Source organism: Pogona vitticeps, chromosome 3 (assembly GCF_051106095.1).
Source record: "Pogona vitticeps strain Pit_001003342236 chromosome 3, PviZW2.1, whole genome shotgun sequence".
Taxonomy (NCBI): Eukaryota; Metazoa; Chordata; class Lepidosauria; order Squamata; family Agamidae; genus Pogona; species Pogona vitticeps.
The window spans coordinates 167,505,330-167,519,172 of NC_135785.1; the positions used below are offsets into that span (position 1 = coordinate 167,505,330).

Here is a 13,843-nt window from a genome sequence, read left to right on the forward strand (position 1 = left end):
TCTACCTATTCTCACTCCTTCCATCCCCAATGGATTAAAATGCTTTAATGTTTAATTTTAAATTAATCATGACCTAATTGAATCAAGTCGCCATTCTAATTGACTTTGGCCTAAATTGAGCCAAACATTAATGTTAACCATCTTAATTAAACATCATTTGTTTACTTTATACCAAGACCTGAATTAAGGAGATTTTTTGTAAGATAATGTAGCTTGTTCTCTCCTATCTGAAAAAGATCAAACAAGCAATGAGTGCTTGCTGAGTGACCAAGACCTTCTCTATGCCAGCTAACAGCAAAATGAGAAGAGAGACCACAAATATTTTAGGCATCACATATCAGTTTACAGTTCTGACCCTGGTGAATTACTGGCTTTCTCTTATTTGGTATAGAGGCATGATAAAGCACAGGGAGAGTTATAAGGCACACATAACTCATACTGACCACTTAAACAATTATTTCTCCAGGAGGAACCAAAATCATAGCTTTGCTCAATGAACCTTGAACAACCTCCAACTCTTAAGTTACGGACAATTTTTGATGTAGTTATGACTAATACTAGACTTAACATCTCAATGTCTTACAAAATATTCTGATGGAATTTTAAGAAGCTTTAGCTGTATATTTAAAATCATTAGATAAGGTATCTACTTTGAGAGAAAAATAAACAAACACACACTTCTATGTGTTCACAGTAGCTGCCAAAGCATCACATTTGGAAATATCCCCATCCGTTTTTCAGCCACACTCCATGGACATTAAGCACAGCTTAATTCCGTTTTGTCAAAGTCAAGTCAAACATGCTATCTTGACATGAAGGGAGAAGACGCTGTTGACAGGTAGCTATGGCTAAGTGCCAACTGCCCTTACCATCTTACCTGCATGAACTATTATCATCAACTTTCTTTATTGTTAGTTTAAGAGTCCTTAACCCAGCAGGCCAAGCAAGAAGAGACAGAAAAAAATCAGACAGAAGCAAAAAATCAAAAAGACAGATGCAGAAATATCACATTTAACTATTAAGAAGGGAATGATACAATACCATATGTGATTCTTTTTAAAAGCAAAATAATGCAAATTAAAAAAAACCATGATAACACTTCTGGAGTTAACATAAATATGGGGTATTATTAAAATTAATTACATCTAAAAGAAGGCAGGATTTCTAGCTTCAGCTCATTTATATTTAGTACAGTATTTTGTAACTGAGAAAATTGTTTTTGTGAAAATGGAACTGCTTGTATTTTCAGTTACAATCCTACCCTTGAAGGGTAGAATCCTACCCTTGTAGTTCCTCTAATTTGGTAGCATTTACAATTTTTAGAATTGAATTTTCTATTTCTTCCTTCCAAATCTTCAGTGGATATATATTAGATTCCACTGCATACAAGAGTTTATATCATTTATTCTTCATATGCCTTTATTTATTTAAAACAACCTGTTATAAACTCACCCTTCCTTTAGTAGTATTGGCTGCTCTATACTTTTGTGATCTCTTCTTCCAGAAGATGAAATCAAATCTAGGAACTTGAAGGAGAAAACAATAAACATATATGAAATAAGTATTTAGAGCATGTAATTATTTCTGTAGCCAGAGCTGAAAAAGAACAAATTGAAATGCTAGCTCTAAAAGATTAACTATTTTCCATTTATTGACAAGAAGATAATTAAATGCTTTATTTGCACGTGAACATAACGTTTTCAATTAAGTGAACTAGCTGATCTATGCCAAATTATATTGTATATAAAGAGTTTGTATATAAAAATAGTCATCTTACTAGGGCTTTATGCTGGCACAAGTATAACTACACATATTACAGGGGTAAATCACTACTAATTAGCAAGCTGCCACTTGCACTGCTGGTTGAGTTTCAGTTGCATGACTTGGCGTATGACCAAGAATGTAAGCAGTAACTTGTTAATTAGTGGCAATTCAACATCATGATTTATTTAATTATACTTACGCCGGTGTCAGTCCCCAATAGGATTTGGGGTAGCATGTTAATTTCAACACATTAATGTTAAATTAGTTTTTTCATTAATGGGACAAAATGTCATCAAATCACCTTGTGTCTTCAAAAGGGTATTTTAAAATTAACATTGACAAGATAAATCATTAACATGCATCTGTATTTAGATTTGCTATGTTGTTACCCGCCCAGAGTAGTCGGTACAACTAGATGGGTGGCCTATAAATGTAACAAATAAATAAATAAATAACAGTTATGACTGTGCACATGTGTATGTACACTCCCCACCCATTTTCTTTAGAATATTAAAAAAGCTACCCCTGAAATTACAGTCTTCTAAAATAAAAGCTTTTGAGACCCCAGCCTTACTCTCCTGCTCAATTATATAGGCCACAGTTTACAATTTTTTACCAAAACAGCACCTCTGTGGAATATTCACACAATAGAAAATGACAAACCTTCATTTATAATAGGTATGTTTGAAATATGCTTTTATTTATTTATTTATTTATTTATTTATTTTAATTAATTAATTTATATGCCGCCCACACTACCCAAAGGTCTCTGGGCGGCTTACAGCATTTAAAATACAATAAAGATATGTACAATTAAAATACAATTAAAATATATATAAAATTGCCATCAGACCCACAGCTAATATTATTTCAGTTAAAAGCCTTCTGGAACAGGAAGGTTTTGACCTGGCGCCGAAATGTCATCAGTGTCAGCGCCAGACGAATCTCAGTCGGGAGGGCATTCCATAGTCTGGGGGCAGCTGCTGAAAAGGCCCTTTTAGAAGCTTTCATTTTGAGCAACACTAGCCTTGGATCTCAAATGTGAATTCAGCTTGGAATATTTGCACGTCCTTCCTTAAACATAACTATCTCTGGAGAAATTTTTATAGAGGCTTATATTAATCTTGCTGGAGCAAGAACACACTCCTATGGCACTTTTACAGACTAACCAATTTATTAAAGCATAAATATGAAGTCTGCCTTTATCTTTTCTGAAAGGTAATGCCTGTTTGTTTTCTTTTGACTGTATTGCTGCTGGTCCTACAAGCTGTGAGAGAACAACGGAAAGTTTGCCTTCTCACTAGACTTGTTGAGAAATCTTAAACCTTTTGTGGTACATCACCTGCATGAGTGTGTTATGTGCTGCCAAGTCGCTTCCAACCTCAGGCAACCCTAATACAGTTTTAGAGGTGTCTCAGATGTTCAAAGAATGGCTTTCTGTTGCCACTCCCCAGTGAGTTTCCAAAGATGAGCGAGGATTTGAACTCTGGTTTTCCATACCACATTGGTTCTGCATCTGAATCACCTGTCCATTTACCAGTAATTTGACAGTAACCCACACTAGCTTTTTTTCATGTTCTTTGATTAGCATAGAAGCAACACTAAGAGGAAATTGGTAAGACAATAACTTCTAGCAGGTTTGTGTGTCTGGTCCCCTCATTCTCATCACCCCACTCCTAAAACTATTTAAAACCATTTAAAAATGTAATGGTGTTCACTCTTGTTTGGGCTTCCACATACTGGTGATGGAACAGTTATTACGTTCTAAGCGCATATACCCCATCCATGATTCCTTCTCTCTGTTTCAAGATAATTAAGCCATAGTAGCTTTTTAAAAATTGTTTACTGCAGTTCTGAAAGGACATCAAAACCCAAAACTGTGTCCCAAAGCCATCCAAATAGTTATTTATCAAGTTTTTAGGCCTCCTTCCTTGTTATTTTCATTTTCAGTTGATATTTAGGATACAGAGAGGCAAATAACTACATTTCTGAATTAAATAGATTCAATTATATAAATAATCAAGCTTTTAATGATCCAGCTGATATTTTTAGGTAAAAGTAAAGGTTCCCCTTGACATTTAGTCCAGTTGTGTCCGACTCTAGGGGGCGGTGCTCATCCCCATTTCCAAGCCATGGAGCCAGCGTTTGTCATTAGACAGTTTCCGTGGTCACGTGCCCAGTGTGACTAGGCAGGGAACACTGTTACCTTCCCACCATGGCGGTACCTATTTATCTACTTGCATTTTACATGCTTTCGAACTGCTAGGTTGGCAAGGGCTGGGACAAGTGACAGGAGCTTACTCCATCATGTGGATTCGATCCTACGACTGCTGGTCTTCCGACCTTGCAGCACAGAGGCTTCTGTGGTTTAAACAGAGTGCCACCACATCTCTGACAATTTTGCCCTAACACTGATGCAAATAACACAAAATCCACTGTAAAACACTGTTAGGAATACTTACGTTTTTTACTGCATCAGCATATTTTTGCTCGTTAAAGTAGTCATAAAATGTAGCCATGTAAGTTTCCTTAAAACTGGCCTGAAATACAATCACCATCAGATATTTAGTCTGAATTAAGGCAAAGCGCCTAAGACTGATTCACCAAGGTCAGCAGAAGAAATAAAGCTTGTTAATTCATGGGCAAAGGTATTTCTCAGTAATGAAAAGATCTTGGAACTGTTTTGTTTTTATTTTTTGTGTGTGATCTAGATAGTTAAGCTCAGGCTAAGAATACTGCAGAAGCACTGGTTCCTATGCTAAGCCCACAAATCAAATACAGTATTTTTCGCTCCACAAGACATACCTTTCCATAAGATGCACCAATTTTTTAGGAGAGGAAAACAGGAAAATATAATCTGTTTTCTTCGCTCCATAAGACGCACAGACTTTCCACCCCCCTGTTTTGTGGGGAAAAAGTGCGTCTTATCGTGCGAAAAATACGGTATTCCCTTTTAAAATTCTGGAAGCCCTTCAAAGTCTAGTTTCTTGAATTAGCCATTTATTCTGAACTGACAATAATAGCTTGGTAAAGAAGAACCAGACTAGAATATATAAACAAACTATCATCAAAATTCACACAAACAGTGTATGTAGGCAGCACTGGCCAATCTTTATTTGACTAAGGTTGTGGGGTTTTCTTGCCAAATTTTGAAGGGAGGTGTCTGTGCAGTGTTAGCCTGATGCAGCAAAAGCAATAAAGATTCTTGTTACAATTTAAAGATTAACAGGTTTTATCTGGCATAGTTGTTTGCATCTGAGGAAGTGGGCTGCAGTTAATGAGAACCTATGCAAAATAAAACATGATAGTCCTCTTCCCCCCCCCCCCCGGTTGCCAAATGTTATTTCCCATGATTTGAACAGTATGCCAGCTCCTTATAATGTAAACAAACTGCAGTTCCAATGGGGAGGGGGAAATGTCTGGCCACACTGAGCGGAGATGTGAATCATCTGCTAAGTTTCTATTTTTGCTAGCCCAGGGAACCACTAGATTGTAAGTTACTGCATCCACACAAATCCTTATTCTTGTTCCCACATCCCCTCTACAAGATCTGCATGCAGGTTTTGAAGCTCATGTGACCAGAAAAAGAAAAGATGCCTGGATGGGGATATGGAACATACACGTAAGTTCAGGATTCCTTTGTAAGCTAAGCCTGCATTGCTGACAGTACAGGAGAGTATGTAGGTTTCTATGATTCCTATGGCTGGGGATGGGGAAGATGTTGCTCTACAGCTATTGACACCCTGGAGCTCCTACCATCCCTCACCATTGGCTATGCTTAATAAAACGTGCAGCCTCACAAGACTGGGGGAAGGGGATGTTATCCAACCCCATCCTTCTCTTATGAAGACCTTTTTTGCTTATGAGTGCTGTAATTATATATGAAAGAATTATGCCCCCAAGTTTCTAATTTCATAATCAAATGAACACAGATTAAATGGATGAAATGCCAAAGTGACCCAGAAAAGAAAAGGGGAAAAGAATATTAAATCCTTACAGATTTAGACTTTGACAAGCTGCCTAATGTTTGTATAGTCTTGGATATCAGTGTCAAAGTTCTTGAGGTTTGAGGATCCTAAAAAGGGACAAAAATCATTGTATTATGGTTAGCGTGCAGGAAACCACAAACACTGTACTGTACTTCCATGCTACTTTCTATTTTACACACAACATAAATCACTCCTGTGCTCTATACCTAAAATATAAGAGAACGAAAGTTAGAAGTCTATCTGACAACTATCAAGCCCAACCTGCTCCAACTGAATGATTCCTGAGCTACCTTGCTTAATTCTCTAATGCACACTATTTGGATAAAGATCAACTCTCTGCATATTCTTTCTAGAAACGACTCCTCTCTTCCCAAATCTTGTAATTATTTCAACTGCACTTTTTGGGGAAAAGAATATGGTAATGCTATTACTGGGCTGATTGTACTAGCCTTGATATTTAAAATACAGTAAAAATGCCAACTATTTTTAATCTGTTACAGGAAGGAACACATAGCAATAAACAATTTGTTTTAGGGGCTGTTTAGCAGCTCCAAGAAGCAAGCCACCTAGGATTTACCTGTGACCAACATTAGGCAAGGTCTTTTTTTTTTTTTTGGCCTACCATATGAAATGTGTAGTCAACATGTCTTGGCACAACTGAGAGTTCTAACCTACCAAGATGTCTTTGATTTTATGTAAAAGCAAAAGCTGGTATAGCAGCTATATCACACTACATTTGCAAATGTAGTATTATTATTTTTTTAAAAAAGGAGAGATGGGGAATTTGGTATTCTATTAGATAGGAGATCATTCTACACAATTTTCAAAATATAACAGTCTGTACCATTCACAGACATCATGTGTTTTATATAGTTTGCACTACTGGTTACAGAAACCATTACAAATACATTTTCTAGATTCACTAATAAAATTCTCAACCTTTATGGGGAGATGCTGCCTTGAAAAAAGTTTAAAGATACAGAATTTACTTGCAGCTGCCACAGGACTTCAATGCTTCGGTGCCTATCTTATTTTCTCTGTGAGTTTCCACATCTCCATAATTATAATATTTATCCATATATTTTCATTCTCTTATTCTTTTATAAACATGGTGACTGAAAACACCTTGAGCTTTGAGAAAACTACCAGTAGCTCATTTGGAAATATAATATTCTTATTAGGATCAAAAGTAAATAAAGAGAACAATGGTGAGACTTAATTTGATACACCCAATATGGCTTTTTGTATTCTTTGGCTAAAGTAGCAACTTCCTGCACATCACAATCTCTATTTGAATCTTGTGGGGATTTTAGAACAAGTGTGTCATAACATATGGGATGGAGAGAGGCAGAGACATCCCAAGAGTATGCCTGGAAGCCTGATTCTGTACTAGAGCTAAACATTTAATTTTTCAACTGTAATGAAATGAAGCGTAATTGCATTGCTTTACAAACACGCATACAAAAACAAGCTCACTGCTCCCACAGATCAGCTTCTTTTGGGTTCCCCATCAATCACTTAGCCCTCAATTTCAAATGCCCTCTGTTCCATTCCTTGATCCATAGTGCTGAGATAGCTCTTGCAGGTAACATGCAGTCCCCCATTTATGTCTGGTCAGAAATAAATCCTACTGAAATCAATGGGGCAACCTTCCTGATAAGTGTGTATCTGCACCCTGAGAACATTTTCCTAAATTCTATCTACAGTGCAAATGTAGTACTTAACACTGATGAGGTTTCTTCATTTTTTCTCATGTTAAGACTTTCTGTCCATGACATCGAACAGCGTGAGAGGTTCAATGAAACCCATCAGTCTCTTGAGCAAAAGTAGTCTAATGTCTAAGAAGTCAGAGAGCATCCATCAGCTGAGTGCTTCTCAACTGTATAGAACTAATGGAAATTATGACTTCTTGTTTTAGAGAGAAAAAGGCAATGGTAGCAGGAACGCAGGAGTGGTGAGGCTCAAACAGAAGACTCTGTGTGTGCCCAAATTCTAACAGATTTTCAACTGGAAGATGCAACACTTACAGGATGGTGTGGTGTAAGATGGAAGAGGTTTGGAGACAGAATTGCAGGTGCAAAGAATCTCAGGAAAATAAAGCTGCTTACTGCTGTGTATCTAACATCTGGGTCATCTGTAATTTAAAAACAAAATACAAACTGTCCACCAGCTATAATTTAGGAAAAAGTTAAGACCATCACAAAAAGAAGGGTGAGAATCCAGGGTTTCATAATGGCACTCCCATGCAAAGAGCTTTGAAAAGCCCCCAGCCAGCATGGCCACTGCGCCCAAGATACACTGAGCATTATGCCACTTTCTGGCCCCTGGAAATGAGATAGGCAACATAAAAACGAAGACAGTCTCTGTTCTCAGCCTTACAATCTAAAAAATAATAGAAGAAGAAAAAGGAATGGGGAGGGAAGGAGAAAAAGAAAATTCAGGCACCACTTCTTAAAATTACAGAATTTAGGTGGCCTGACAGAATGAGTGATGCTTAGCTACCATTGAGGGAGAGCTGAAGGCAGCTGTTCTCTCTGCAAAACCAAGTTTCTTTCTTCTAGCCATTAACTCTTAACCCAGTCTTTAGAATATAGGAGTAGATCTCAAAAAAATAGGGTGGTGAAGGTGAAGTTGAAGGCTGCACCAACACCAGTTACTGATTTGACGACTCGTGTAAAAATCTTAATAAAACAGTTATTAAGTGGTACTCCACAAATAACCATGTTCAATTTTTTTATAAATCTGTAGGAAGTAGATCCTGCTAAACAAGTAATCAGGTCTCATCTTTGTAAGTTTTTAAATCAGCTCACAGTTAGTGGCTGGAAAGGAGAATCCATTGGCTCTCTAAAGAGATCAGCTGCCTTTAGCATTCTCTTAATGGACCCCTAGTGCTGGGCTGGCCATTCTATCACAGTGCAACAGAGGGAGAGGAAGCTAGTCCATCTGTTCTGAAACCAGCTAGCTATTTTTGGCTCCCTCAACTATTATCTAGTAGCGGCCATTCCATTAATCTACCCAAACTAGTGCCCAAGTTTGCTTTCTTCCTCGTCCCTACCCCAGTCTTTCAAGCTGTGAAACTGAGAAAGACTGTCGTTGTTTCCACTAATAGAGAAGCATTCTGTGGTTGAACAGTGGAATAGAGAGTCTCTAAGTAAACAACACATGTAACACATATGTTGAAATGCTACTGACTGGATATTACTGTCAGTTTTGCCCTTGATGCAATTGTCTTGCCAATATCTGACTTTTAAGATTTCAAACAAAATAAGAACAAAAGTCTCAAACCTTGGCAACTGTCTCTGGGGGCCATTCATACAGGGAATAAACAAAAACATACATACATACATATACCTGGAACAGTTAGTGAAATACTTAGTTACAACTACAATTAATCAGCTGAGATGCAGTAGCAGAACTTATGCGGCTTAAGACAACTGACATCAGCTTCAAGTGACATAGGGTCTGCTACTGGATTTCAGCCATTAGGTGTACATATTAATGATTCCTAAAGCTACATTAAAATTGCTTTTGGGAATCTGAACATTTCAGATTCTGTCTGTCTGTCGGTCTGCCTGTGGCATTTTTACACCTCCCTACTTAGTGGAAATCCACTGCTTTGAGTGGTTTTACAACACAACATGAACCATTCCTGTTCCATCCCACCTGTAAAAATCTACACATAATGGAAAAAAGTAAACAAACTGATAAAATTACAAACAAATAAACAGACTAAGGAAAAGAAACTAAATGGTGACGACAATCCTCAACAGCAAAAGCAGGAACATGGGTTACATGGTTACCTGCAGGGGAGGGTGTCCTTGAAGGCTCGTTAAAAAATCTACACAGTAACCTACCTTGAAAACGTATGGCTGCTGATTCCCTCAATGAAAAAAATATATCACACATCACTGTAGGACAGCTGACCCCAGATTTTGTAATGACTGTGAATATCCGGTCTACGTACTGCCTAAGGTTCTCCTAGGAGATAAGAAACAAGGAGATACAATAATAATCAAGCAGAAATAATTCCAGGTTTGGAAAACACTGAACTTCCATAAAGTACCTTAAAAATTTGAATGACTCTTGATTTTAATTGAAAAGTTGATGGGAAGATAGTAGATGTGTGCAAATCAGTGTTTTTGGGCGTCAGCTCCCAGAATTTCTTAGGTAGCATTTCCCAGAACTGGACTAGAATTCTCCAAGAATTCCTCAGGCCCAGGGACTTGCAGTTCAAAACTGCAACTTTGTACACCACTATCAGAGCTCTCATCCAGATCCCTCACTATAAAACCAGTCCGAAGGGACCAGGCTCTTTTCCCACCTAGAAGCTGTTCTCCTTCACAATCTGAACTGTCCTCCTTTCTAGCCCATCTCCCACAATTGCCTTGCTCCCTGCAGCAGCCAGTTTGGCCTCTCTTCCCCTCTCAAGAACCGACTTCCAGATATGCTATGATGGGCAGCAGCTGATCCCCACCCCCAGCAGAAGTCTCCCCTTCCATCCATTCTTGTTCTTCAGTTAGCCCACACTTGGGCTGAGGAGCTGGGCAGGAGGAACAGCACCCAATCCCTGGCACCTGGCCTGCTCCACCCACAGCACTTTGGCCCTGGCCACCCCTCTCCATGTCTGGCCAGTGCTCCCAAGATGTCGCCTTCTGGCCTATTGCTGTGTCTGCCCACTTAGTCCACCGATCCCTCTTCAGGTCCTTCCCAGAGGGCTGCACGTTTGTGTTCTGGAACTACCACAATTCTGATGGGAATTTTTGAAGACTTCTGGGACTTGCAGTCCAATTCTGGGCAGTGCTGCCCAGGGAATTCTGGGAGACACGGTCTAAAAACACATATGTGACCACATTTATGAGATAACATAAGGTTATCTCATAAATGCATTCTGCAACTTTGATTGCATTTCCACACACCTGTTTTAAAATTCTTCACTGAATACACAGCAGGATCAAGGTGGGCACCTGAAGCAGCTTTTGACCTGTATTTGTCTGAACAGCCCTCTTGCCCTCATTGTCTCTGTGCTGCATGGCAAGCTGTTTCTGAAACTAGTCTGAGGTATGTTACCGAGAAGGAGTCTTTTGGTAACAACCATCAGATCCCCACCATGAAAGCCTTTGAGAATACATATTCTACTTTCCTCGGTGGAAGAGTTCTCACATGCAAGCACATGACTAATATAATAATCTACATATTATTTTCCTTTGTACAGGAATTTAGCAACTCACAAGACAACCCCAATTGCAGCTACTTGGCAAAGTGTCCTGATTTACAACATCTGAGTAGAAGTAGCTGGAAGCTGGTATAGGTTAGGTAGCATACAATCAAGTGTTATGCATAAGAGTAGCAAATGTATCTACTGATACTTGGCCCAGATGCAAAAAAGCACACAACTTTAGTACACAGTTAGCATTAAAATGTCAAACAATAGTTCTTGCAATAAATTGAAACCTGATTTTCAACTACAAAATGCATTATTTACCCTATTATTTTCTAAATTTTCAGCATCTTTTAACTTCACTGGATCAATTTCACAGGGTTTATGGCATTGGCAGATCTAAAAGAAAAATAAATTAATTGTGAAGATCAGCTAAATAAACATAATTTTAAAAAATGTTACTAGCTGCCATCATGCAAAGACTTAAAATCACAAAACAGGTAGGTAAAGATGCCAGGTTTTCCTGACAACACATCCGTATTAGCTAGTGAGGCTTATTCAGCAATTATTGGGTTAGAAGTCAAAGAAAGTTCATCTCTCTTTTTCTTCATCTAGAAATTACAGAGGATCATGCTGACAGCTCTATCCTCTGAACACCGGTGGGCCATGATCTCATAAGGCTGGATAGTTGTGAGTAACATAGGGTCTATGTAGTTAAATGCACAAGGGACACTGGTTTAATGCTAATGACCTACTCAAGATGCTTACTATATTTTGTTTAATTAAGCTATGATCAGGAAAGGAATTCTGTGATAAGATTTTAACTTTGCATTATCTTTTTCCTTTAACCTAATATACTCCTTTTCCCCTAACTTGTAATAAAGCGTAATGTCTTAGATAGAATCCACCCTGCTTACTCCTTTTTTCTTCTCTGCACGCGTATCAGAAACCTCTGATTCAAGAAACGGGGAAGTATGCCTTTATGGCTTTGGGTTTTTGTTTGCTTGCTTCTGTTTTTTTGCTTTATTGAGTTTCCTGGTTACAAGGAAGGGAATGTACTTCTTACAACAGCCTATTACATTAGAAGAAAGATGGGAGCTGGTGGCAGCTTCAGTTTCATGTAAGTAAGTAAGTAAGTAAGGCACTTGGTCTGCTTGCCAAAGTGTGGGAAGAGAGTAAAGCCTCTAAATAGCATGCAGGTTGCCCTACTGCAGTTTCATATACAAATGACTGATTCTAATTTAACTGCTTGGGATTTCTGTTGGTAAGATATGGTGAATTTCTCTCTGTTGCACTGAAGACATAATAATGGCTCCCTATAACAAAGCTAGCTATTTTCAAATCAAGAACAAGCCTCCAGAAAAGTAACTTCTCTTCTCTCCCTAAATGGTTTTAACCATGACTTTGAAGAGTACTGACTCTAACCATGGTTTCCTATAAAGAGTTTTAAAATTCATTTATAACACTGGTTTGAAATGCTTGTTAAGAGAGGAGCTTTGTCATTAATCATAGCTGGCAACCTTATAGATGTAATAATCAATCATGGTTAGGCAGATAAATGAAACGACAGTGGAATTTGAGCTAGAAAGAGACAGGGTTGGCTTCCATTTGCAGACAGCCAGGATTATATGTGCACTGTCTGTGAGAAATGTAAAGATCTCTGTGTTAAAAAGATGTTAAACTCATTTTTTACCAAGTGAACATTTAAGGAAATATTTTTCTGTCTCCACTTTTGTTTAAGAAAATACAAAGAACAGAACAGTAGTGTAAGGTTTCTGTGCTGAACTCATCTCTGGACCTGATAATGGACAGGATTAGGATTAATAAAATGAAACTCAATCCAGACAAGACAGAAGTGCTGTTAGTGGGTGCTTCTCCGGACAGACTAGAAGGCCATTTCTCTGCCCTGAATGGGGTTGCACTCCCCCTAAGGGACAGGGTCCGCAGCCTGGGGGTGCTCCTGGACCCCGGTCTAACTCTGGAAGCCCAGGTGGACTCAGTGGCCAGGGGTGCCTTCCTTCAGCTGAGGAAATTATACCAGCTATGACCCTACCTCGATGAACAGAGTCTCATGACAGTTATGCGTGCACTGGTAACATCCTGTATAGATTACTGCAATGCACTGTATGTGGGGCTGCCTTTGAAGATGGTCTGGCAATTGCAACTGGTTCAGAATCGAGCTGGTGAGTGGTGGGGCCACTAGGGAACACATCAGGCCAGTTCTGTTCAAATTACATTGCTATCAGTCACTGCTCGGGCCCAATCCAAAGTGCTTGTTTTGACGTATAAAGCCCTAAACGACTCGGGCCCTGGATACCTGAAGGACTGTCTCCTTCTATATGAACCTACCTGGCAATTAATATCTAGCTAGGGGGCCCTCCTGAAAGAGCCATCCCTCAAGGAGGTAAGAGGGATGGCTTGTAGCCAAAGGGCCTTTTCAGCAGCTGCCCCCAGACTATGGAACGCCATCCCAAGGGAGATTCATTGGGTGCCAACGTTGATGACGTTTCATTGCCAGGTCAAAACCTTCCTGTTCCAGAAGGTTTTATCTGAAATAATGTCAACTGTGGGTCCTGATGGCAATTTTTAGAGCACTGGATTTTTAATTGTATTTTAATTATTTTATCTTTTTATCGTATTTAAACTGTTTTAAGCTGAAGCTGCCCAGAGTCCTTTGGGCAGTGTGGGTGGCATATAAGTTAAATAAATAAATATAAATAAATAAAACTGTTTTGAAGAAAAGATCATTAGTACACTCTGCACTGACATGTGAGTTAAGAAAGTGCTGAATCAATTAAAGGAAACCTGTGGTCTGCTTATTTGTGACACTGTGAAAGGGGACAGACTAACTGTACTGGAGAGATAAATAAATTGCACCACACTGTCAATCAAGAAGATGTGCACCCATCTAAAAATAATCGTATTTTTAAAT

General features: G+C 38.7%; 1 protein-coding gene across 10 annotated transcripts in view; it reads right to left on the bottom strand.

Moving 5' to 3' along the window:
• Positions 1-13,843, bottom strand: part of RASA3 (RAS p21 protein activator 3) — a 189,435-nt gene that overhangs the window by 23,548 nt on the left and 152,044 nt on the right. For 6 of the 10 annotated variants that reach the window (XM_072994574.2, XM_072994577.2, XM_072994572.2 and 3 more), the window contains 7 exons: positions 11,236-11,310; positions 9,608-9,731; positions 7,781-7,887; positions 5,762-5,839; positions 4,227-4,304; positions 1,453-1,526; positions 878-925 (listed from right to left, as the gene is read on the bottom strand). In XM_072994574.2, coding sequence (XP_072850675.1) covers positions 878-925; positions 1,453-1,526; positions 4,227-4,304; positions 5,762-5,839; positions 7,781-7,887; positions 9,608-9,731; positions 11,236-11,310 — 584 coding nt within the window. The remainder of the gene's footprint in view (positions 1-877; positions 926-1,452; positions 1,527-4,226; positions 4,305-5,761; positions 5,840-7,780; positions 7,888-9,607; positions 9,732-11,235; positions 11,311-13,843) is intronic. The other 4 variants (XM_078391461.1, XM_020783990.3, XM_072994573.2 and 1 more) reach the window with 2 other exon arrangements.